The 26,140-nt window shown below is 44.7% G+C and overlaps 1 protein-coding gene across 1 annotated transcript in view; it reads left to right on the top strand.

The window, feature by feature from the left end:
* The first annotated feature begins 2,180 nt into the window (after positions 1-2,180).
* The window catches only part of LOC139345788 (growth factor receptor-bound protein 10-like), a 42,710-nt gene continuing 18,750 nt past the window's right edge, over positions 2,181-26,140 (top strand). The window contains exons 1-5 of the mRNA XM_070984626.1: positions 2,181-2,358; positions 5,174-5,281; positions 12,209-12,302; positions 18,148-18,406; positions 18,837-18,960. Coding sequence (XP_070840727.1) covers positions 5,231-5,281; positions 12,209-12,302; positions 18,148-18,406; positions 18,837-18,960 — 528 coding nt within the window. The 5' untranslated portion in view covers positions 2,181-2,358; positions 5,174-5,230. The remainder of the gene's footprint in view (positions 2,359-5,173; positions 5,282-12,208; positions 12,303-18,147; positions 18,407-18,836; positions 18,961-26,140) is intronic.

The raw sequence follows: 26,140 nt of genomic DNA on the forward strand, positions 1-26,140 counted from the left end.
CTAAAAAGACCACCACGCACTGATTCAAAAGATCAGTCTGATCCGTGAGTACAAATGCGACAGAAGTGCTACACATGTCAGAGAAGTTCTGCCAAGTTCTGTAACTGAGCATAAACACTCCCATGTGATGGCTGGGGGCTTCACACTCCACGCGTTTTTCTAGTCTACCTCCTGGTGTTGGCTGTGTAAACAAAAGCCTATATGGAGTACTGATTCTGAAAATAACCTGTATACCTTTGACCTATTTACAGAGCAGACTTCCCCCCCCCCCCAAAACTGATGAAGCCTCACATACATGTGGCCTTGAGCCCCTGTAGGTGCAGGCTCATGTTTGACTTTGGCTGACTTACACATGTGTCGGAGCTGGCTGTCAGAGGCAGGAGGGACGTCTGCAGGGCAGAGGAGGCGCCACCCTTAGGTGCCCATAAATGTCTAACCTTGAAATGAGCGAATGCTGTGCTGTTACATGAATACACGCTGGGCTCAAATCAAGTATCCTCTCTCCTTACTGGATGCTCTTCTCTAAGCCTCCCTCTTATCTGCTGTCAGCCTCAACATGTGCTCACATACTGCACGTCTGAAAGCAGATAAGGTGAAGGGTTGAGCTAACCTGTGAGTGGGTGAAACCTGAGTTTGTGAATGGCCACTGATGATGGATAGGTGAAAGCGGAGGAGGTGTCAAGGATTATCTAACATAGTGCAGACAATTTATGGCCTGTAAAAGAGGTTAAACTACATTAGAGCCAACATGCCTGCAAGTAGTGGTGGGAGCTGTGCTACTACTGCTGTCACCTTTTTTCATGTTCAGTGGTTGGGGGTGTGGGATAATGTTCAGCTGCCAAGTATTGATGATATTTAAATTCAGACTGGAGAATTCATTCAATGATGACAAGTATAATAAATCTCCAGTGTGTGGCTCTCTCTCTCTACATATACGTATGCTATATATTCAGAGTGAAAGTGCCATCAAGAGGGGAATATTTGCCATCTTAGTTTAGTGTTACTAATTAGTACTTAACAAAGTCAATTAGCTGCTGGAATGTCAGTTGCTTTGCAGGTATTTCATCATAAAGCAAAAGCACTGGACAAATTTTGACAACATTTTAAACTGATGTTATCCATGGCAGTGCGAAGACGGCTCTCAAAGTTTAGACCTCCATGCTGGGAAATAAAATTTGCAGATAATAACCCTTCAAAATAAATGAAATTTTCTTTATTTTAACCCAAACAATAATTAAAACACTAAACCTTTATTTTTAATTAGGGGGGGGGGGGTCTCTCCAGTTTTTCCAAATGTACTTACAGTAATGTGTGTTTATGGTGCTCAGTCGTAGGCGCTTCATGTTTTACCTTCAGGTCAAATACTGTTTTAAAAAAAATCCCTTTATGCCTTGCATCCTCTTTATGGTACTCTGCAGTAAGATAATTATCCATCTTTATTTTTAACTCTTGTGATATTGCTGTAATACGCCTGAAGGAACTTGGAGCTTGGTTGTTTTGCAGTCTGCTGGTGTAAATGTGCGATTAGATTTGACATATGCTGCGGGCTACAGTGCATGTACATAGTGTACACACCTGCAGCAGTGGCACCAGATGGATGGATGGATGACACTAATGACTGTGCCAACGTCAGGTGTTCAGTACACTGCAAAAAATGTCAAATTTCACAGCTCTCAAAAAAAGTAAATAAAAAAGACAGCGACAACTCTTAGAAATGTTATTATTTTCTTGCATGTTTTGCTGATCATGAGATCTGTGTCATGGCCACCAACTTATAAAATTTAAAAAAAAAGGTCGATTTTCTCTTTTTTGCAGTGTGCTGCCATGAACAGGGCGGGGCGGAGAGAGAGAGGGAGAGAGAGAGAGAGAGAGAGAGAGAGAGGACAGAGAGAGAGAGAGAGAAAGAGAGAGAGAGAGAGAGGGAGGACAGAGAGAGAGAGAGAGGACAGAGAGAGAGAGAGAAAGAGAGAGAGAGAGAGAGAGAGAGAGAGAGAGAGAGAGAGAGAGAGAGAGAGAGAGAGTGTGTGTGTGTGTGGAGCGAGAGCGAGAAGAGTCAGCTGGTCGAAAAGGGCAGGTTGAGATCAGTGCGCGCGTGTGTGTGCGTTTACGTGTGTGCTCGTGTGCAAGGAAGGCACTTCGGTTGGGGGGGCGGGGGGGGGATGGGGGTGGGGGTGGGGGTGGGGGTGGGAGGAGGGGGGGAGGGGGGGGACAAGGTGAAGACAACAGAACAGCGGACAGAGTTTTGGGGGGAAGCAGTGTGTGTGGAGATCCGGACGAAGACAGTCGAAGCGCGCCGGCTGCTGCTCCGTCGTGCGTCCTGGACACGATTCTTGAACCGCGTCCTGCTCTTTGAATACCGTAAGCACTTGGGTTATTTGTTTGGAAACTCAGTATAGCACGCATATGGTTTAACTCAGTGTCAGACACGGTTCCTCACAAGTTACTGCTCATTGACAGGGATGCAGAAGAGCGTAGACGCTTTTCAAGTTACTCTACCAACGCTTTTATTGGCTGAAGTATTTACTGACATTTTTAATGCTTTGAGCTCCAGAGTCAGTGTTCTTATCTAACATCCTGTCAAACCACTGCCGATAACATAACCCATGAAAACATTTCAAGGAGCATGCATCTCTGGATGAAAAGATGTTGACATTATGACGGTCACCAGCTGTTCATTTCTAACACCGCCTCGCTGTATTCTGCTCAGACTGTACAAGTGATGGTGGAAAGTTGCGTTACTTTTTAAAGGCAAACATTGACTTAAGTTCTCTCCAGCACACCAGTCAGCCTCGGCGCTCCATCGCTGTCAAAAAATCCTCTGCAGTGATTGTTTCATCCACTTTGGTTTCTTCCACTAATTGCTACTTTGTAAGGGAGTTATCTGAACCCACAGCACATACTGCAGAAGAACGGCTGCATCTGCCTGCAGGAGCTGGCTGAGTGTGCATCTGTGTGTGTTGCGCTGGTCTGTCATAAAGCTCCATTAGCTGTGACTTAATGTAGACTCATCCCTGCGTGCATGCTAAACTTCCTTCCTTCCTGGTGCCTAAAGAAGACTACAGGTCTGTGTAGGATCAGGTAACATTTATGCCTATAAGAGGCTCCTACTGGCAGACTTCTTCTGCTGTGTGTAAAGTGCAGGTGCAGATGGATAGTACACCATTAGTGCCTGGTGAGGTTGCAGCACAGTCATAATCAGTTAAAACCTGCTACTGAAATGGACTCAGTGTCAGCCTCTGAGTTCATTTGTACTCGGAAAGATGTGTGTTTTATCCACACACACACACACACACACACACACACACACACACACACACACACACACACACACACACACACACACACACACACACACAAGTGGCATTATTAAGTTGCTCCCTGCACCATTTAATTCTCTGGATCTCCCTGTATGACCAGTAAAGCTGAATTACTCCCTTTCTCTGCAGGAGGAAGCACAAATGTCAGCAAATGTCAAGCAGTTGGAGCTTTGGCTTTGCTTATTAGCCACACATACAATCAGCCCTGCTTGCCCTTTTGGCCAACAGTTTGATTGTTGTAAACACAAGCATAAGCCTATGCAAGGACGTGTGAGATATAAAACTGGTCGCAGTTAAAAAAAAAACCAAGAGAGCGTTCATTTAGACACAGATTCTCAGTCAGCAGAGCGACCTAAAGATAGAAGAGCCCCAGTGGAAACAGTAATTAGTGGGGTGAAAAGAGAGGGAGAGGGAGAAAGGAGGAGGAGGAGGACGAGGAGGAGGAGGAAGAGATATTGTTTGAACCATCTGATATCTGTTATATAATGACCTGTACAATGGAGACATGCTGGGAGAGAAAGTGAAGAGAAACCAGCAGTCGAAGAGTGAGAGGAGCTATTTAGTGAGAGATGTGTGTGTGTGTGTGTGTGTGTGTGTGTGTGTGTGTGTGTGTGTGTGTGTGTGTGTGTGTGTTTGTGTTTGTGCATGTGTGGATTCAGTTTGCCTAACCTTTGTTGGAAGCAGTATCGGTTGCAGCACTTCCCTGAAATTTGTATGTGGGCTGCAGAAATATTCATCTTAACAAGTGATTTCTTCCTGTGTGAACCACTCACATTTTTCTTGATCTGAGAGAAAAATCCAGTGAATGCGCTGGACGTCTCTAAAATGTAATTTTGACTTTCCGTCTAATTGGGTGGCCAGATAGGAGCTGTTGAAGGGAACAGTTGCCTGGATTTTGATGGCGATCTGGGATCTCCACCAACAAGCCAGGATGGGATTTTCGGGCCAAAACAGTGAGACAAATGTAGATGGAAACCTGATTCTACTATGACATCACGCAGGCCCAAGAAGCACATTTATGGAATGAATTTTGGGGTGTAACTGCAAGTTGGATAACTGTTTTTGAACACATTTGAAAGAAAGTTGCATCACAAATGTGCCTCTCTACGACAATGCAGCAACATAAATCGATTTGCAAAGTCATCCAGTTTTTATGTCCAGGGCAACATGAGACTCAGTGCTGAAGAGCTTAAGAAGGAAATTTATTGCAGTGTGTGTATCCTCTTTCCAAACATGAGCACACACATATGGACAGCTTCCCCCTGCTTGCTCACAGCAGATAATGCTGCACAATGCAGTGGCAATGGTCGACTCCTATTTCAAGTTCCTTCAGAAAGCCTCTCCCCCTCTTCCCCACTTCTGCCTTCCCCAGCAGTCTGCAGGTGGTGAGTGGTCATGTGTTGCAAGCTTGGAGAGGGTTTCTTATTTAGTCTTAAGCCCCAGGCTTTGTTTGGGGAGCTGCCTTGTGTGTGTGTGTGTGTGTGTGTGTGTGTGTGTGTGTGTGTCGTACACAATGGCTGTGTTTACATTGGATTCGGTGTGCACATGTTCATCCATGCATGCACATTCATTCGCACATGCAGGCTTTGTTTCTCTTGAGCAGGGAGAGGGTGCAGGGTTTTTGTCTTTAGGCATACCAAATAGAGTCCTGTTTTACCATGTAGTTGCACTGTGTGTAGCTTGAATCACAGCAATCACCTGGGAAGGTTTGTTGATTGACTCCTTTTTTTGTGGGGTACTTCGTTGCTTTTCCCTTCATCTCTCAGTACATTTTCTGTCAGTTTAGTAACAGATGTTTTTTCCCCATTCATTTCTTTTCATTCAGTCTGTTTTCTGTGCTGTGTCCTTCCTTCAAGGGTGCTGGTGAGACCAGAGGGTGTCATTCCCTACAGAGGGAACGCTGAAGGTACACCATGGCCTTAGCAGGATGTCCTGACTACTTCTTACATCACTCAAACTACCAGGTAAATGTTTTGTGTGTTGTGTATGTGCTTGTCAGTGGTGGATGGTAGCATATTGATCAACGATCTGTTACCTTACGGCGTGTTCCCACCAAACGCGATGAAAATTATTTAATTGCGCCTCAAATGAAATCGCGTTGCGCCAGACGCTCCAGTTTTGACGCTGGTACAAAAACCCCTTGACGCGGCATCGCGTCGCGCGACGAGCCCGCCCAACAACATTTCTTCCGCCATTTCATTCTCTCGTCGACCATGGCTGAAATAACCACCATCGCTGCACTGTACCTGCTCTGGAGAAGTTCCCAGCTTCGTCTGAGGGCTAGGTGCCGACGTCGGTTCATGGGTGCACCTGCTAGCCAGGGTTGGTGCCAGGATCTCCCGCCTGGATACCAACTATCGGCGCTGGCGGTTTCATTTTGCGAGGGAACACCAGGACGTCCGTACGTCAGCACGTCGATGACGATCTCAACGCTGATAGGCTGTCGCGGCGCGTCTTCACGCGAATCCGCCACAAAAGTTCAATTATTTCAACTAGAGCGATGGAGCGATGACGTGATGGGGTGACGCGATGAGAGCGATTTTCGTGGCCAATGCGTCCATCGCTCTGCACAATCGCGTCCATCGCGTCGCCCGCCAAAATGACGCTTCAAATCGCGTCTTTGCATTGACTTTGTATGTAATCTTGCAGCGCGATCTTGTTTCATCGTGTTTGGTGGGAACACCCCGTTACTCTTACGTTTTCGTGCAACAGAGAAGCTCATCCAGGGCTTTGGACCTCTCTACTCTGGATATTTGTGCTATTTTGTCAAAGCGGGAAAAGCACAGGTGTAACTTACAACTTTAATGATGGTTCCATTTTCTTTGGCTGTGCTAGTTGTGAGCCAGCACACACAACACCTCGACTCCCATTATTAATATAATTTGTTGCACCTGTGGTTGACAAGCCAGAATGTCTCCTGATTGATGCCTAGTCCACATGTGCATTTCGTTCACACTCGCTATTGGAAAAACTCTTTCCAGGGTGAAAATATTCAGAGACTCTGTTTGCAGTGTTGATGTGTAGACAGGGAAATGTATTGCTGATGCTAATCTCGCTAACAGGACTTTTTGCATGTTTTACAATGTACTGTTAAATGTACAGTTACTCTTGCACCTTTATTGAGGAACAGATGTGTCAAGATGTGCTCAGAGGTCACTATTACATAATCCAACACCCCCACAGCACAGACCCCGACAACATCACTGGCTTTGGACGAGACCCTGTTGCAAATTTATGATTCCTATTATGGTGAAGGCCACCTCCGCCATAGTAGGCTTTGTGATTTAGCAGTTGGACCTCTAGTTGCAGGTAGCCGACCGGTAATAGCTTTTTTTGTCAGGTGTCTGATTGGGTTATATTGCTTACAGCTGCTATGTTATCTGAGATCGAAACAAGCAGTGAGTATGTGGGCTGTAAAACCAAAACAATGAGCAAAAAGATGTGGAGAGGAAGCTGAAGTGAGCTGCACAGTTGGTGATAATTTTCAGTGTGTTTCACATTACGCACAATGATTAACTGTTAACTCTTGAGCTTTGGGTTGTGGGTAACTGTAGTAAGAGGAAAGTCCTGACAAATATGGTTATACAAATCTCTCTGTGTGTATCAACATGTGTACAGTGGCTCTATGAGTCTACACAGTGAATGACTCCCAGCCTAGTTAGGTGAAATATGACGTCTCTGCAAAACAACAGACCCACTTCCACTGTCCAACTCCTGCAGAATGAGCTCTTTGTTCCTCAGCTTGGATTTTCTCCTCTCCTACCCTGCAGTAACCTAAAGAATTTGGCCAGAGAGCATCGTGGAGGTCTATAAATAGAGCACTAAACAAACAACAATAACAAACTGCGGGCTTTGTTGTGTGACAGGCCTGAAAGCATGGGATTGATGGTATGACGTCTTACTGGACCGTTTTGACGATGGAGGTGACGTAGCCTCAGCTGCCTTATTCCGCTTAGCGGAGGTGCAAAAATGCAGCTCCCTGCTAACCCAAACCGTGGGACCGCTGAGCCCCCGTTGAGCTGACGTGAAGTTGGATTGGTTCAAGTTAGCTTCCAGGAAAGGGTTTTGCACCAGTAAGACTGCAGTGAATAGTGAATTGAATCCCCATAGAAAACAACATTCCTCCACCCTGCATCTAGCAGAGAAAAAACACAGTTTGATAGTTAGAGGGAGAGAAGTGGGTTACAACATTACTGTGTGTGTGTTATGTAAAAGTTTGCTGGTTGACATGACACATTCACATTCACATACACACACATGCACACACCCCATGGAGTCTGTCTGTAGGCATCGACTGTAGGTTTAGTGTGTATAGATAAGGCACAAATGAGCCCTCTTTTCTGCATACTTACATAACGCTATACATAACGCGGGGCATGTTTGGGAATCTGGGCAGTGTTCCAGGCCTGTGTGTGTGTGTGTGTGTGTGTGTGCGCGTGTGCGCGTGTGTGTGTGCGCGCGCGTGTGTGTGTGTGCGCTCGCACGTCTGTCTATCTTCGTGAGAACTTTGGACCTGTGCCAGAGATGTCTCAGAGAAAGCAGCCAGCAACTCTCGCTTTCTTTCCCTCTTTTCCCTTTCATCTCCTCATGTATGAGTGTGTATTTGTTAATGCACACACGCATGAACTGCGAAACCACAGTCCACAGACTCGGTGCTCGGCTGAGTTATGGCTTGAACCAGTCAGAAGAGCGGAATGAATGAAGCGTCGAACAGATCCTCTCCCCCAAACGTCAGTATTTGCGCCGGTAGTCCTGAACATGTTCAGGAACAAGAACAGTTCTTTCTTTCTTTATGTTCTGAGAGGTCAGAGGTCAGCGGCTGCACGCAGCGGCCGCCATGTCGGTGGGCACGCTCAGTCTCATGCTTTCGAGGAAGCATAGCCTTTGATGGTCTGAGAGAAAGTATGTTGCAATACCTAGATGCTGATTCTGTGGGCCATAGAGTGAAAGGGAAGAGGCTTGCCACGATGAAAGAGTGGTCATGACTACCTATGGATGAGAGCAACCCAAGTATCCAGGCCTCAGATTTCCTCTACTTGACTCCAAGAACCCTGAGCATCTGCATTAACATCTAAGCAGTCAAGCGAGGGTAAACACTGAGCACTGACTCACTTACCACAAAAGTTGTTTCTAACTATTGGCTCATTGAACAAAATAATCCATCTGCTAAATGCTTTCACTGAGAAACCAATGCCTATCTTTAAGACACTGTGAAGAAAGCAACTTATGTTTTTCACATTTGTCACTTCAGGTCCTTGCTGATCATTGAGGCAGCATCAGTGCACTCTCTTCAGACCACAGATTCAGAGAAAGTGCATTATTAGGAATTCACAATGAGGTTTTTATGGGGAATGTAGCCATTAAAGCTGACTCTTTTACTGCGTAAGTGCTGCTCAGGGGAGGGGATTTTTCCTGGATTTACTTGTAGCAATATATTAACACTGCTGCTACTGATATCTGTTACTAGAGGGAGGATGCTGTCCTGCTTCCAACTCCACACAGTGCGCACAATTACACTTGTGCATCCAGGAAGGCACAATTCCAAACCAATGCTGATAGCCCTGAAGGAAAAATGACAGACACACAGGTCAAAAATAGAATTAAATGTCTTAAAATCTTGAGTTTCTTGAAATGCTGAAAATGTTGAAAACAAGTACATAAAATGATCTCACCCTCAGTGAGAAATGGCTTCAAAGGCACCAATTTTTATATTAAATAGCAGAATTTAATTGCAATTCACCTTGAGGCACCAGCCTTCAAAAAGGATTGATTGATAGCTAGTTATGTCTCATCATATATACTAAACTATCAATATGGAACTCTGATTACTAGTAACTACAACCAAAATGACCATATCAGTAAGTAAAGGTTGAAGGGTTTTGGATTTTGGGTTTTGTGTCGTAGAGGTTGGCAGTATTCACTCTTGTGCAACATTAGATAGACCAACATATTGTTCAAAAGTGTTTATTTAAAAGGTAAGAGTAAAACTCACAGTATGTAACTTAACTAAATGTAAAGAACAAAATGGGAGTTTGTGTGTGTGCGTGTGATTCAGTGTGTGTGCTGGCTGTATTTCTTCGCTCTGCCTCTGTTTGTTCCATGAGCGTGAACTCACATTTGAGAAACAAAGAAAATATGTGAAGTGGGAGCTTCGAGTTCTCTCTCTGCGTGATTGTGGCTATGCTTAAAGCCGACTTTGACTTTGGCTTAAGGCCAGTGTAAGCATATGTATGTGATCTGTGCAGGATAATGGTGCCAGGTTAAAAAGAGGACTGTTAGTTTGCATGCAGAATATATGTAACTCCAGTTCTATGAGGACATGAACTGCCCTGCCCTGACTGCAAAGAGATCACAACAATAAAGCTCAGACAGCAAATAACCCAAAGAATTATTTGCACACTGACAAATGTTAAGCTGTCCTGTGCTTAGCTGTGGACAGCTTAACATAACGCTATACTACCTAATTGCCCAGTTAACATTACCAGTCCATGAAGGCAGAGGGGATGCTTTGGTGTGTTGGCCAGTCCTCGGCTGATGAGCCAGGCTGGCAGAAGCTGTCGTCCTGATGACTTGCTTCGTTGCTGCGGTTATCTTGCAGCTGCTGTTGCTAGCTAAATTTGTTTGCACTCTGTTAGTGGTGTGTACAAGAGAGGAGGTGGGGTTTTGTTGACCTGAAAACATCATGAGTCAAAGGCCACACTGGACCACTGGTAGATGAAAGCTGGGTCCATTGGCAGAGTTCATACATAGGTGTGAATACCTGGTGGGTTGTAGGAAACATGAAGGAGTCTGGGAGACTGAGTTCAATGGCTTGCGATTCGGTGTCCATGGTACCTACACACCAGATGAATTTGTAGTAGACAAATGGTCAGTGCGTACCTGTCAAGTTCAGATGTCTAGAATCTGGTCAAAGGTCATCCTTCCACCACCCCCACCACCCACACACACACAAAAAGACAACACGATAAGCATCGCACACCATCCATCCATCCATCCATCCATTTTCTATGCCGCTTATCCCTTTCGGGGTCGCGGGGGGGCCGGAGCCTATCTTGGCTGTCAGCGGGCGGGAGGAGGGGTACACCCTGGACCGGTCGCCAGCCGATCGCAGGGCACGTACACACACCATTCACACTCACACTCACACCTAGGGGCAATTTAGAGTCACCAATCAACCTAATGAGCATGTTTTTGGTCTGTGGGAGGAAGCCGGAGTGCCCGGAGAGAACCCACGCATGCACGGGAAGAACATGCAAACTTCACACAGAAAGGCCTGACCCGGGAATCGAACCGGCTGTGAGGCACACGCACTACCTGCTGCGCCACCGTGCAGCCCCATCGCACACCAATCAGTAGGTAATTTAAGAGCCTATGCTGATAGAATCGGGGTCACGGTGTGTAACCAACATTCTCTCGGTTTAAACCATTACTATATCAGGAAGTGCTTTGGCATGAGAATAGTTAAGGCTGCGTGAGAGCGTGACACTGAAGGTTAAAAGGGTGTGTCATATGAGTGTTGACAACCCTGCATCGTATTCAGCTGACAGATATAAGGGCGTTATTGATCTTCTCATCTAACATCGTGTCTACACATGAGACGACAGCAGAGCAGCAGAAGTAGCTTCAGTAGCTTCACACGGGATGCGTTCAGACACAGCATTGGGTGTAGCTCATCTGCTTCTTGGCAGCACTCAGGGCCCAGAACACAATCACTGTAGGTATGAGCGTAAAACAGAAGAAACTATTCTTGAAGCTTAAAAAAAAAAACGCTTCGGATTGACTTACATGTGTAAAATGCATGTAGAAGGCGAGCCATCAGGCAGCCTGTGTAGACAGCTGGATTGTCTGAAAAAGAATCTGTTCTGTCAGACACAAGTTTAAGTGGTTAATTCACGGTTATTATCTGTTTCAGCAGGACTCCTCTTTTCTGTGGATTTGGAGTAATGCTCAGTTTTGTTTGCATGTTGCCTTGTATTTCTTTCACATGCTGAGTAAGGTAAACTGTATATCACATGACGTTTACTAGACAAGCTGTTATATCTCTAGCTAGTCAGCTCTAGCTGAAGCCTGCAGACTTTCTTTGTCAGCCCAACAGGCCCTGCAGCCAAGTTGCCTTCCTTGGAAAGCTTTTGGCTGCTTCTTCTCAGCGCAATAAATCTTGCTTTGGGCATTTATGGATGTTTTCGAAGCACCGAGGGGAGTTGCAAGTGTGTGTGTATGTGCATACATGCACAACAGGACCCCTGGCCATGAGCAGTTCTTGGAAGCAACGCTTCCGCGTTCCTCCTTTTCCTAGAAAAGGGAAGATTGAAAATTTCTTTGGCTCTTTTCCCTCTCTTTTTCCTCTGCAGCTTTCTTGCCTTGAGGCTGTGTCAAATTAGACAATGTGTGAGGAACTTGGCAGCGTGCACCTACGTCTCCAGACGTGTGAGATTGTATAAGTATGCCTGAGCTGGTATGTTTTTGCTCTGGAAATGATTGATCTGTTTTTTGTTTTTTTGTTTTTTCAAATCAGCACCTGATATGAGTTTCACAAGTGAGAGTTTGAAACGAGTGTGAGTGCAAATGTGTGTCTGTGTCGGAGAGAGAGAGAGAGAGAGAGAGAGAGAGCAAGTGAGAGAGAGGGAGTGAGTGAGTGAGAGTGAGTGAGAGAGAGGTCATTAAGTCACAGTGCCACAGGGTTAAAGTGTCACAGGTCTCTGAACTTGAGGTTTGATGTTCCTCGAGAGCAGAGGCATGAACCCACCCTTTGTCTGACCCCCTGAACTCTGAAAATAACACATTGTCTTACCTTTCACTCACGCGTCTGACACCTTAAACTCACTGCATGTTGTCTGCTGCATGATCTTTTTTTTTTTTTAAACCTTTCTTCTCTCTGCCTTTCTCTACAGGAAAGCATGGACCGCACTTCCTCTCGTAGGCCCAAGGAGCTGATCGGTCCAGGCTTTCAGCGCCCTGCCAGTCAGAATTTGCCACATCACCATGGTAACCCTCCTCATCCGATCCATCCATGTCAGATGCATTGCAGGATTTAAATGAGAAAATAGGGAATATTCCTCAGTCTCTGCGTCTGCTCTTTATGTTGTCATGGCACAGTTCAGTCCATATTTCACACATTTCCCTTTCCACAGCTTTCTTTATGGAATCTGTCCGCTGCCAAAGCGTATTTGCTGGCACACTGAATGCTCTTCCTGTCTTCCAAGAAATCACCCCTCTCTCCTTCTCTATCTCCATCTCCATCTCCATCTCCATCTAGGACATTTTCTCCCTTCATCACTGCAGGCTCTGCTCTCCAGATGGAGAGGTTATAGACAAGTGTTAAAGGCCCCCCCCCCCCTTTTTTTTGGTAGTGCTCAGCACTTTTCCACAGCCCCCCACCCGTTAGCCTGCTCTCAATATATTCCCAGAAATCCCTTCAGCCAATCGTGGAAAATCTTGGGTATCCTTTTTGGAAAGCGGCCAACTTGAGGAAAGGAGAGGTTGTAAATTCTCCCTCCCTGGCCTCCTTTTTTTTTCTCTCTCTCTTTACTTGGCGGTTTAGTTGTCTGCCCTGCTGATGTGCGGTGGTCATGCTTGTGTGACAGTATTAAATATGGCTTCACGTGAATGGGGTGAGTAGATGGGGTGTTTATATAGGCCTGTAGGTCACCCAGTGCGGGGCAGAGGGGAGTTTATAGTAAGTAGGCCATAGGTCTGTGGGGCATGGGGTGGAGGAGGTATGCAGGTTCATGCTCAAATACAGGCAGTGACACCACAGGCCATCCCAGAGTGATTAGAGGTTTTTTACACTCTCACAGTTCCATTTAGACCAAATAAATCATCTGTTCATTTGAATTCCAGTTTGAAACATTTCTGGGGCATTGTGGTCGGTCCTGTACAGCCTTTTTTCTTATTCTCAGAGATAATTATCACAGCTTAAATGATATAATGTCACATAATTACCACTGCAGAAACAATGGAGTCTTAAAGCAAAGAAAAAGTGATGTGAAACATCTGGTTTGCTTGGTCAGTCCATCAAAATGCAAGCATTTTAAGAGCTAACTGACATTTAACAATCAGATATTGGGACTTTTGTTTTTACTCATGTGGCAGAGAAAAGAATTATTCAGTGAATGAAGCCTCAATATGCCAGAATGCAATGCAGACAACTTCCCTTTTCCCCTCTTTTGCTCTTTTCACCTCAGAATCTTTTGAGTGGCTATTACCTTAAAGTCGGAGAGGCCCAGATTTTACCTTGTCCTTTCTAGCAAATGTCAGTGTGCTGTAGGTTTGTTTACAGTCCTCCAAATATTTAGCTCAGTTGATAACACGGATCACTGAAGAGAAGCACTTAGTTCCTCCATCATTTAATTTGCCTGCTGGAGAAGAGGTCTAAGAGTCGTGTGGAAAATTTTATTGAATAATAATAATAAGATGAAAACTACGTTTATATACATGAATGAGAAGTCTATTTGATGACATCAATGAAAAGCAAGAGTCAAAGTTCGTTCAGATTTTTCACTACAGAGAAACATCACATCATCCTCAGTGACAGACATACTGTATATTTAGATCATGCCTGGCTCAGGTTTCGTGCCCTTCATTTATGCTAGCCCTGCCTTTTTGATGATCTGATGACATGTGTCTTTAATACATCCCATGGTGTTGACTGCCTGTAAGACAGCCAATATGCTGTACCAGATTTAATGTTTAGCTCATAATCCTCACTTTGACTGTGCTTTGTGTGCAGAGTTGCCCTGCCTCTCCTCTGCCGAGTTGATTCACTGCATTGCTGCACTTTACCCACACACAGTGACATCCAAGACCTTTCACCTTCACGTTTTTGTCCATCAGGAAAATGTGCCTCCTACAATGCAAAATGTGAATTAACTGACAATAAAAAAACAAAAAAAAAAGTGGTCTCAGTATAGTATAAAAGGATGTCTTGTGGCTGATGCATTGGATACATGAAACTATAACAAAAAGATACTAGTGCAAGATGTACCAAAGTGCATTTTTATGTCACATATAACCGGAGTATTTTTATTGCGTTTGAAGGACCTCAATTGCACTTTGTCCTTGAAAACCTGCACATCCAGTTCTCTTCTCTGACCTCTGGGCTGTTGTCAGAGATCGATGATTGTAGGTTGTCGGAGCCAGGGACAGAAAACGCTCAGTCCGTGTATTCTGGGATCTTTCAGGAATGAATTGGCCCCGGGTGTATGGTGGGTTATTGTTGTCAGATGCTAGCCAGAGCGCTGCAGCGGTTCATCTACATTCAAAGTCGCAGTTAGTAGAAGAGAGGGAGGAGAAGACATTTTCATGCTATATGTCCTCTGGCCTTCCTGGCTGAAGGCAGCAGTGCTCTGTGGGCCAAGCCAGCAACGGGAGGAAGGAGAGGAATGCCAATGATACCATCATTATCCTCTTAAAGCTGCACTAGGATACATTTTCATGTAAAAGTCCAGCCAGCTTATCAGCCTCAATCACAAAGTGGCAACAGAGAAGAACTGCTGAAAGAAAACCTTCCTATTCCCCAAATTAAGAGGATGTTTTTGCCTTGCTTAAATGTTATTTAAAGTGTAATCACTTGAAGGAAACAAACTGTAAATGTGTGCCTGTGCAGAGAAAGCTAGACCTGCTAATGACAACTGAACCAACAGCAAGGTGACCTTAAATGTGCCGCTGAGGTACTGCAGAGGTAAACATGATTGAGAGTCGATGCCAGTGAGCCTGTACGTAGGCACAGTGGTACTTTGAGCCGAATTCTGACGTCAGCATGCTAATGTACTCACAGTGACAGTGTTAACATGCTGATGTTTAGCAGGTATCCTGGTTTCCAAGTTGGCTGTCTTAGTTTAGGGTGTTAGCACGCAAACATTTGGTAATTAGCACTAAACAGTGAATTTAAGGCTGATGGGACTCAAACTACTGCACAATTTGAAATGTTGTAATGATGAAAGTCAGAGGAGGAGTTATTAGGATTCATCCTCTGAGACCATGAATATCTGTATAAGATTTCACAGAAATCCTTTAAGTAGTTGTCAAGATATTTCAGCCTGGCCCAAAGTGATAGAAAGGCTGACATTCCCATCCATACAGCTGCACCAGTAGCATGGCTATAAAGCACTTGTCGACTTTCAGTGTCATCCCTGAATCTGTTTTTTACTGATCCGCATTCATCTCTGTGATTTCTGGAACAACTGAAATTATAAATTTTAAGTCCAGCACACAGAAAATGGATTTCTATTTTTCCTAAATATCACATCAGAAGATTTTTGCCTATAGAAAATATGAAACTGCATTGCACCACCCGCGGCCGTCAGTGTGTAACTGGCCGATGTGCGAAAAGACATTTTGACATGTTACAACAGGAAAAGCACAGGTGTAAAATAATACACAACAGTCAATGGTGGCAGAATTTCTCAGCCTTGCTTCCTGTTATTGTTCCTGCAGTTCCTGTCTCACACTGTTAAGACTTACGGAGACACTCAAATAGAGCAGAGAGCCAACCTGAGTGGTGTTAATAACACCTTTGCTTTTGCTACTGCAGTATGACAAGTCAAAAAGTCTGCTGTGAAAAAGGCCTGAACTATACATCTCCGACTGTCCTCATGTGCTCTCTCTGTGTCTCTTCCAGCTGTTTGTGTTTGTGCGTCCCTTCCGTGTCACCCTGACCCCGTTCCACTCATGAACCTGAGCATCACGTGCCCTCGTGTCCTAGACTGCCCTTTCTGTGTGTTTACGTGTATGTTTGTGTGTCATACATACCTCTTTGTGGTATGGGATCGGACGGCCTGACTCCACAACGCTGTACTTTTTCTTTTACATCTCCTGTATAATTACATGCACATGCTCATCAGCAACGCATAGCGTACACGGTGTCCCAGACTCTTCTGTGCCCTGCTTTGTCCTGATCATTTGGCCACCATATGCCATGAGCAGGCTGGTGAACGTTCCCAGAGTGCTGTAATTTCTTCCTACAAGAATGTCAGGAATTCTGTGTGTGGTGTCGGGGTGGGACGCACATAGGACCAAAGGGCTTTGGACACACACATACACACATATAGAAACACATGGGCACATACCACACTTAAAACAGATCTACCAAGTCTGCGCTTCAGCTAAAACTGGCTTTATTAGAGAGATTTCTATCCTCTTCTCCCCTCTAGCTGGCAGTGCAATCATTGACCGTGATCACTGGCTTAGCATGCCTGCTCATTAAATGCACCCAGTTCACCGATACTGAATATCAAACTTTGAAAAGTTTCTCCCTCCTGTCTGCCTGCTCAAGGTGCAGAACAGAGGGGCAGACACCGCTGACCCCTATCTGTCCGTGTCCTCCTGTCCTGCCGTTATCAGTTCTAGAGTTGTTTTTCACTGCGTGAGAAAATGGACGTGTGGCACGAGGGCGTGTGAAACATAGGCTATCGATCGCGTGAGAGCTGGCAGCCTGGTGTGACTGAAAATAACAACCAAACCTTCTCAATCATAAAAAGAAGAAAATTGGTTGAATTGACTCCTCAGTGAAATGCCTCCTTGGCAGAGGTTATTGTTATTATTATGGGTTTTCCATTTTTATTAGGAGTCTGTTCACACTGCTCAAGGCTCATAGGAATAATGATTTTGTAAGAAAGTGAAACAACAATGGACTAATTATTTATTTATTTGTTTTTTTGATTTATTTGAATGTCTGGCCCCCAAAGTGTCTGCTTGGAAAAAGTTTGGCCCTTGAACAAATGTAGTGGAGAACCCCTCCTCTGTTGATTGAATGAACAGCAGGTCATCAAAGAACTTAGCTTCGCTCACGCTGGGCCTTCTAAACCACCGACTGACTCCGGTTAATTAATAACAGGTCAGGTTAAAGGATAAGTTCTGACCGGCAACTGCGTTATTGACTGTCCTGCAAGCTATAGAGACCCTTTCACCCTGGTTTTCTTTGGTTGGTTAGTCTGTGGGTGACTGTTGGTTCCAACTTCCAGCACTTGATGGACAACTTGGCCGCATGAATGACAGGTTTCACATAACCCGACCAATGGCAAGCTGGTCAGTCAGTGTACTACACAGCCATTGGAAGAAACCCAAACCAAAATGAAATCCAACATGAGGAGGAGTGAAAACTTCAAAACAAGACTTTGTGCTCTTATGCCCGATGTTTCAGGGCCACGATGTGCTTCTGGCAATATTTTCACCGTGGACCATGTTAAACTACAACTAATTAAAGTTTCTGGTCAGAATGCTGTGGTATTGTCTCAGTTTGTACACTGAGATTGGGACAAAAGGTCAAAATGTTCAGCAGTGTTTTCAAAGTAAAGAATGATGTTTGGTCACCCTTTATAGGCCATAAAGCAAACTTTTCACCCCAACAGGATGCATTTAAAATTCATTTCTGACAAACTGGCTGCCATGGTATTTGCTCCATGTGTCTTTTAATACAGAAACAGAAATAAAATGCACACATCACATCATAGTTTGTATTGTTGTACCTTTATTAGGTCTCTCATATCAGCTGTAAACACTGCTGAGAGAGCGCATGAATAATTACATATACATACATCACTCTCCTTCTCGAGCCGTTTTATTCATCACTGAATTTGGCTGCTACAGTTCAGTGAGACAGATTCACTCATGTTTAATCTCGCGTGCAGAAAGAGTTAGCGCTACAATCTGTGAAGGATGATTTTTTAATGACTCTGCTGGCTGGAGATTGTTTTTAATATAATCTCTCAAACTGGTACCCACTGAAGCGACACCTAGTGGAAATCTGCTGTCCTGCAACTTTGACGATCACCCACTTTGTTCTTCCACCCCTCTCTACCTCTCCCATCCCACCCTCCACCTGCTTCCACAGACGATGACGTGGACCTGGAGCAGCTGGTGAATGACATGAACTCCTCCATGGAGAGCGTGTACTCTACGCAGGCAGACACGGCGCTGCTCCTGAACAACGGCCACGCGCACGCTCCACACCACCACCACCACCACAACATGCACCATGCCCACCCAGGACACAACCAGGCCCACCGTCGTCACACCCCACCCCTGCCTGCTTCATCCCTCGCCAGGGAGAGGCTGCAGCACTCTCAGCCCATGCACATCCAGGCTGTCAGGTAGAGACCCTCATAACCTGCCTCATGCACTGATTTAACTCTTTTAAGTTTGGACAGAGAAAGCTCAAAGTGCTGTCCTTGTAGAAGTAAAAATAAATGAAAGAAGAAGACATGCAAGCTGCTCCCAGCTGTCAGTCCTGTTCACCAACATATAAGATGGCATAGATTGCACATAACAATTGCACTTATTGCTATTTAGTAGTTGTTACGGATGTCCTAAATCATGATGCTACTGTCATTATCTAAGTATCACGATCAAAAACAGTTTTGGCCATGAATACTTACTGAAATTAACCTTTTAATCACTATATGATGTGTTCCATAGCTTTTCTACACCCAAATGTTACCCATCATCACCTGTATACAGTATTGCCAGTCTTTCATTGGTCAGCCAGGACTGTGACATGAGTGTGTGTGTCTCCCTCTGCAGGTGCCTGCAGGAAGAGCATCTGCTGCGTCCAGCCTCCCTGCCGGCTATCCCCAACCCTTTCCCTGAGCTCTGCAGCCCAGCAGGCTCCCCCGTTCTCAGCCCCATACAGGCCTCCGACAACCATGTAAGCACACCTACACCCCCTCACAGTAATACACACTCATTGAAAAACACTGGCTGGAGGACGCAGTTTGTGTTGGAAGGTTTCTGGCTGAGTGGCAAGCTTTCAGTGCTTGTTTGGGGGAAAACAAATGAGCAATTCTGAACTGTTAATTAACTGAAATAATAACATGCACATGGCATTACGTGTTGCAGCATACAGTAAGGAAATAAATGCATTTGGTTAGTTGTGGTACTATTGTCAGATTTGAAGTGTGTCACCACCACCGTGATCATGATAGGTTCTGAACTCTTTCTGTTTGTTGTCCTTTACTTGACCAATATCACAAGAGATATCACAAGAGAGGGAGAGTGTGTGCGTGTGTGTTTTGAAACCAGCTGACTGGCCTGTTATGTTCAGGTCAGAGCAGCATGTGTTGACTTTGGCTGAGGAAAGCCTTTCCTTCCCTTACACAACAGCTCACCCTGGGTTATCTGACTGTGTGTGTGTGTGTTATTGTGGACGCATCATTATCAGTCGCATGTACACACACATAGAGAGTGGCAGACGTGTTTTGCTGTGGAAGGAGGTGAGCAATGTCTCCAGGATGCTACAGACAGAGTGCAGACTTCCGTAGTGGACCTGGGAATACGGCTGGGAACGTCTGCGGATCGGATCTCTCTGAACCTTCTGAATCCGTCTGCCGGCTCTGGCAAGACAGGCGCCCATTTCCGGTTCACACGCTTCAGCCCTGGCTCTTGGCGTCACTCTGTGTGTGTGTGCGTATGTGTGTATGTATATGTGTATGTGTCATAGCCTTGCCTTTCCTTCCCCCAGGAGAACCTCCTGTCCCAGGAATGTTCCACCTCTCTCAAAGATGTTCTCAGGATGCCCACCCTGAACAATACAAGCTATTTTAGACGCTCACACACTCTGATACGCACACAGGTGGCATTATTCAGTTCACACACACATACGCATGTGATAAGGGAAAGCATTATTTTAGCAGTTAGTTGACATCATCTCACAAGGTCTGGAGTCAGAGCGCAAGTTTGCAGTTTGTACAAAGGGTCTCTTGTGTGTGATAGAGTCTGTGAGAGCGACTAGATGCTGCATTGTGTCTCTTTCCCAGGACATCTTCATTGTGTCCACTTCATTTAACTACTGTCTTGTGTATCTAAAGAGGCAAATCATCATGGAGCACTTGTAAAGAGGAAATACTGCACATTTGTGCTCTATGGTAACTTGTGTTTTTAGCCAGTTATAAGTGCAGCTTGGGTTATTTTGTGTGGGATTTTCTTAAAGCTGCTTTGCATATGCTTTGTATCTGACATCGATGACTCATCCCTGCTTTCATTTCTTTTTAACAGATTGTGGGTCAGAGGTCTGGCAGCATTTTGCCTCTTCTTTACTGCATTTTTCATGGCATGTCACCATGTTGGAGTAGGCAGGAAATTCTTTAAGACTGCTTAATGGCACAAAAACAGGAAGATAGTAGTATTTGTCCGGCACGAACAGCAATAAAGCTGGAGTTGGAAGGAGAGTAAAAGGCACATGGAAGAAACACTTCCAACATTCCATCATGTTTATCATCGTCAGCAAAAGAGAAAAACCTTTTGGCTAAAGAAGCAGAGGAGGTGGCTGGGAGACTGATGATTGTGTGACTGGAGGTGATGGAAATCATGGGAAACCATCAGTGCAGAGAAACATCTCCACTGTAATTTGATAAGCTAATATGCTAATATGATAGTGGCACATCGATGCTGGAGTAACTTGGTAATGCCTTGATGCCTCGGTGATGCCTTGACTTTTCCTCTGGTGCCACCAAACGGTTCACATATGTGGTTTTGTGTAAAATTTCTCAACAAATATTGGATTGATTGCCAAGCATTTTGGTGCAGATATCATGTCCCCGTTGGCATAAATTGCAATAACTTCAAAATTTCATACTATTTGTGATCAAAAACTAATAACAATCCCATCAGACTCAGCTATACGTTGTGCTTCATGCTAACTAGTGTTGTGCATGCTAAATAGCACTGTGCCTAGGCCCCACAGAGCTGCTAGGGTGGCTGCAGACTTTTAGCCTTGTTTAACAATGTTATGTTCCCCTGGCTTCCTTCGGTGGATGCGTGTGGAACCATCATGTACTTTAATCCGCTCTAATGCCTAAAATGTGCTATGGCTAGTCTTGGGCTGATTCAATGAAACCCTCACTGATCGTATCACAAGTTCAGCAAGACCAGCGGCAGGCTGGTCACGACGTGGCCTTTATCTCCAGACGTCAGTGCCTCTGTTGGCATGCAATGTTGCGTAATGTCATTTGTGAGCTAGCATAACAGCTGAAGCTTCGTAAAGGTTGCGGAGATGCTATGTGCATGCATGGATGCGTGCAGGTCAGATTAGCTATCATCTCTGAAGAGAAGTGAAGATGCAACGATGCAGACAAGACTCTCAGTCGTGCTGTGCATTGGTCTACAGACACAGTTGCACTGTATTTGCATTGGCATGGTTTTATCATAGGATCTCTCTCCCTCCAGCTGTAGAGTTGGAATCTGAACATTCTTCACTAAGCTTCACTCTTTCTCAAAGGAATACACATCTTATATTATGAGCTAGTAAAACTTTGTTCGTGCGTGACCTGACAGGTTTATGGCCTGTGTTGCCTTTGATAAAATAAATGGATTTGTCCTTGGGGTATCATGAACAGGCTAACATGAACAGATAACATGATGCTGCATCGCCATCGGATTTTAGAAACAAGTGTAGGGGAATGCCCATGTCATGCTAAATCATGTTTAACTCTTTACATGGCTTCTAGTAGCTGCTTGTGCCAAAGCTGATTCAGTAGTCTGACTGTAGTTAATGCTGAACTCTGATAATAGCTGTTTCTCATGCTAGTTGTGGCAGTCTTACGCCATACAGTTCACTCATGTTGCCCCAGCTTTCACAAGGATTTGGTCCAGTCCTGTCTGTCATCACTGGGGAACGGGTTTGCTTTGGCATCATCGCTGCGGCTGTAACGCAACTCCTGCTTTTATTTGTGTCCAGAGAGGCAGCATTGCTAACATCAGGGGCGACAGGGAGCCCCAGCGCTTAAAGAGACCATCTCTCAGGCAAAGGATTTGGGTTCAAGCCCCCTGTGTTGGCGAGCATCCACCTTGAAGTAGCTTTGAGCAAGACACTGAACGCCTTCCAGCTCTTGGTTCGCTGCTCTTTAAATGACCCTGACCTCTGACCTCCCTGTGGAAAAAGGCAAGAGAAAAGAGGGTTTTAATGAAAATGAGGGATGTGAAAAAGGCAGTTTCTCATGTTATTCAGTGCATGGTCTGATTACTGAAATATTTGGAGCTTGCGCAATTTTACAAAAAATTTGAAATGGATAATGGACAAAGAGGAATCATACTTTGGTGTCTACAGTCTGATGGTGTTTTTTCTTTTTTAGCCATGCCAGGGGCTCTAGGGATGGCGATGTTGGTCGGTCCACCACTTTGGTCCATTACATTTTGTACAGACATTTATGGTCCCCAGAGGATGATTCCTGAAGACTTCAGTGATCTCAACTTTTCCTCTTGTGCCAACATGAGGTTCACATTTTGGTCTTTTAGTGAAATGTCTCAACAACTATTGGATGGATTGCTATAAACTAATGCTGTCATCGGATGAACATTTTAATTTGTCAGAGACTGTGGTTTATGACCAAATTCTTGCAAAACTAATGACATTTCAATCAGATTCAGCTGAGCTTTCTGTTTTGTGCTACGTTGCAAATATATGCTAATGAGATGGCGACCATGGTAAACACTATAGCTGGTTTGTCATGGTGGTTTGATTATACTGTATTTTGCTCTCTGTAATGCTTTAATGGTGCCACTTATTGCTTTTAAAAGCTGACAAATATTTAAATATCAGCTATGGTTATATATACTGTTGTAAAACAAATTGAAGACTCAAGCTCTCACACACTCTTATTTAGGACTCCTACCTCCCCCTCTGTCTGTGGTCAGCTGATGCACTTCTGCACGCAATGGTCTGCTGACCCACTGCAATCAGATCAGGTGCATGTGAGTGTGTTTGTGTGTGTGTGTAAAGATGGCAATGAAAGTCTGTTCAACAAAGCTTATAATGACATGGACATATAATGTAAGTTCTTTTGTTAGATAGGAATGAGGTCACTGTAGTTTTCAATGTAGATCAAGACGATTTATGCTCATTTGAGTGTAACCACTTAGGGACTGTTCATTATTTATCGGGGGGTGTGGTGTAACTCTTCTTTTTTTTCTTTTTTTTCATCTTGACCTTCCCCACAGCCTCAAATATTTTTCCTTGAGCCTCCCTGGGAGAGAATATGGGTGCATGACAGCTACCTCTCTTACCACACAAAACAGACAAAATTTAATAAGCCCATACATCACACACACACATCACAGAGAGCCAGCATTAGCGATATCTACATGTTAATGACCATTTTCCCAAATAAACCCTAACATAGACAACAGAATAATATCAGTAACTCAGCACTGTGGCCGCTAATAGATGTTTAAAAAGCCATATAGCCACAGCTCATTGGCAACAGTTGTCATTTAATATAATCACCACCTATTTGATTAGTCACCTGTGGTCACCTGACCATCATGTCTGTTAAAGTAGTGGCACCTGAAACCTCCATAAAAAGTAAAGTGGATGATACTTACATGTGAAGGGGTTCTTGGAACTGACTGATAGATGTCTATCAGTCAGTCAGAGGCTTTCTGTGTGTGTGTGTGTGTGTGTGTGTGTGTGTGTGTGAGTGTACCCTTGTATTACTCAGGTTGCGGGGACATAAATCTCTTTACACAGTCACATTGTGGACTCGCCTGACAAAATGCAAGTCCCCATCATGTAAATCATTAAGTTTTAGGGTGAAGACTTGGGCTAAGATGAGGTTAAGGTTAGGTTTAGGTAAGGTTTAGGTTTAAGTTAAGGTTAGGATTAAGGTTAGGGTTGGGATCGGGGTTGGGGTTAGGCAAGTAATGGTTATGGGTTAGGGTTAGGGTTACAGTGAGTCTCTAGGAAATGAATGTAAGTCTATGTGATGTCCCCAAAAGTGATTAAAACCTTGCGTGTGTGTGTGTGCGTGTGTGAGAGACAGTGCCGTGTCAGTATTGGGCCGTGGGGAGGTGAGCCACTCAGTGAGGCTTAGTGGTGGCGCTCCAGTGAGGTGAAATTAAGTTTGGCCTGTCTGCAGAGCTAATCAGCTCTGTCTGGCTTGAAACCCGACCACTCACAGACATGAAAGACAACTGCTGTAATAGACCGGGGTCGGGAAGTCACCACCAACCAGTGTTCAAATGCTGACATTAGTGATGGGTGTGTTAGTCTACGATGGAAACCTCCACCAGACAGCCAGCTATCTTTTGGAGGTTTGTAGCAGCTGGTATTATAATTTCTACAGCTGTAAGATAGTGTATGAATTGGCTGTTAATCTCATGTTGTTAGATATTGAACATGTTTCTTCAATAAAATGGTTCCCTGACATTAATATTAAAGCTACACAAGTCGATACTTTTTTACTGATGATGTGATGATTAAAAGACGACACGAACGCACGATCACAGCAGCGTGTTAGTGTAAGAATCACCAGGCAGCACATAATGGCCAAATATAAGCATGGAACCATCACCACAGTGACTCTGTTACTTCTATTTTTTCTAGATTTGGTAGTGTACACAATGAAAGGAGGAAATGCCACTTCCAAAGAAGGCAGCAGTAAACATGTCTCCTCCAGATGATGAAGTCCCCAGCTGGGCTTTTTTAGTGCCAAATATGTGACCATATTTCGAGTCCTGGCTTAGTTGATGTGATTTTTGTCGCAGTGAGATGCATCACTTCCTGGAGTTCAGCGGTATCTGAAGTGTTGTGTGTGGTGTGCCGATGGACGTGTTTTTATCAGGGGGACAAATACAAGACTTGGCCACCTGTGAAGATCCCTCAACATGCATTATGGTGTTAGAACGAAGCACATGAGCTAATGAACAGCCAGAAACACGAAACTCTTTTTCTGTTTAGATCTGCTCTGGTTTGAAACAACCAGATCACTCTAAGAAATGAATGTAAGTCTATGTAATGCCCCCTAAAGTGATGAAAACCATGTGTATGTGTGTGTGCGTGCATGCACGTGCCTGTGCCTGTGTTTGCTTGTGAATATAGTTATTTGTTTTGTGTGTTTGCGTATAGCCTGATAGGTTTAGGGGCCCATAAACCTCTTGGTCAAGTGGGCCTGACCCTGGCACAGATTATTGTGTTTGACATCTGACCCCGTACATACTGTGCATGTGTGTGTGTGTGTGTGTGTGTGTGTGTGTGTGTGTGTGCGTGTGTTTATAGGCATGCAGGTGTCTGTCCATGACCCTTCAATCCAATATGCTGCAGCTCCAAGCCCTCTTAATGTGTGTGTGTGTGTGTGTGTGTGTGTGTGTGTGCGTGCGTGCGTGCGTGCGTGTGTGTGTGTGTATGTGTGTGTGTGTGTGTGTGTGTGTGTGTTGCTATAAGCAGCATAGGGGACCTATAACCCTGTACATTTCCACCCCTCACCCTCCTCTGGTGGAGAGAAAAAGAAGGAAGTGGGGGAGGGGAGAACAGGAGGGAAGGAACAAGCCAAGGTGATTTAAATTTCATCACATAAAGATAAAACTTGGTAAGGAACAGACATGGCAGAGGGTTTTAAGGACTGTGAGGGTCGAAACAATAGTGAGAAAGTTAAAGAACAGGCACGTTAAACAAGGAAGAACTGACATACAAAGTGAGCCTGTCATGTCCCTGCACCCACCCTTCCTCTCACATGTGCTCATCACATACATGAACGTGCATTACCCCCCCCCCCCCCCACACACACACACACGCACACATGCATAAACTCACTAAGAGCCGAACGTTATACTGCTCCCCAGATGGCTGCAAAACTGCTGCATGAGACTGGAGGAAAAAGTCGAGCAGTAAAGTCAAGAAACTGCTGGAGCTGTTTGTCACAGTTTACATTTTGTCTTCCTCTTGTGTGTGTGTGTGTGTGTGTGTGTGTGTGTGTGTGTATGTGTGTGCAGCTCATAGTTCTCATGCACACTGTATTAGGGGCCAGCTGGGTCGGCCTGCGCTCTACACATGAGCCTGATTATGACTCAGTATTGCATTACTGACATTCCTCCATAGCTCTCCCTCTTTTCTCTTT

Source organism: Chaetodon trifascialis, chromosome 17 (assembly GCF_039877785.1).
Source record: "Chaetodon trifascialis isolate fChaTrf1 chromosome 17, fChaTrf1.hap1, whole genome shotgun sequence".
In the NCBI taxonomy this organism is placed as follows: Eukaryota; Metazoa; Chordata; class Actinopteri; order Chaetodontiformes; family Chaetodontidae; genus Chaetodon; species Chaetodon trifascialis.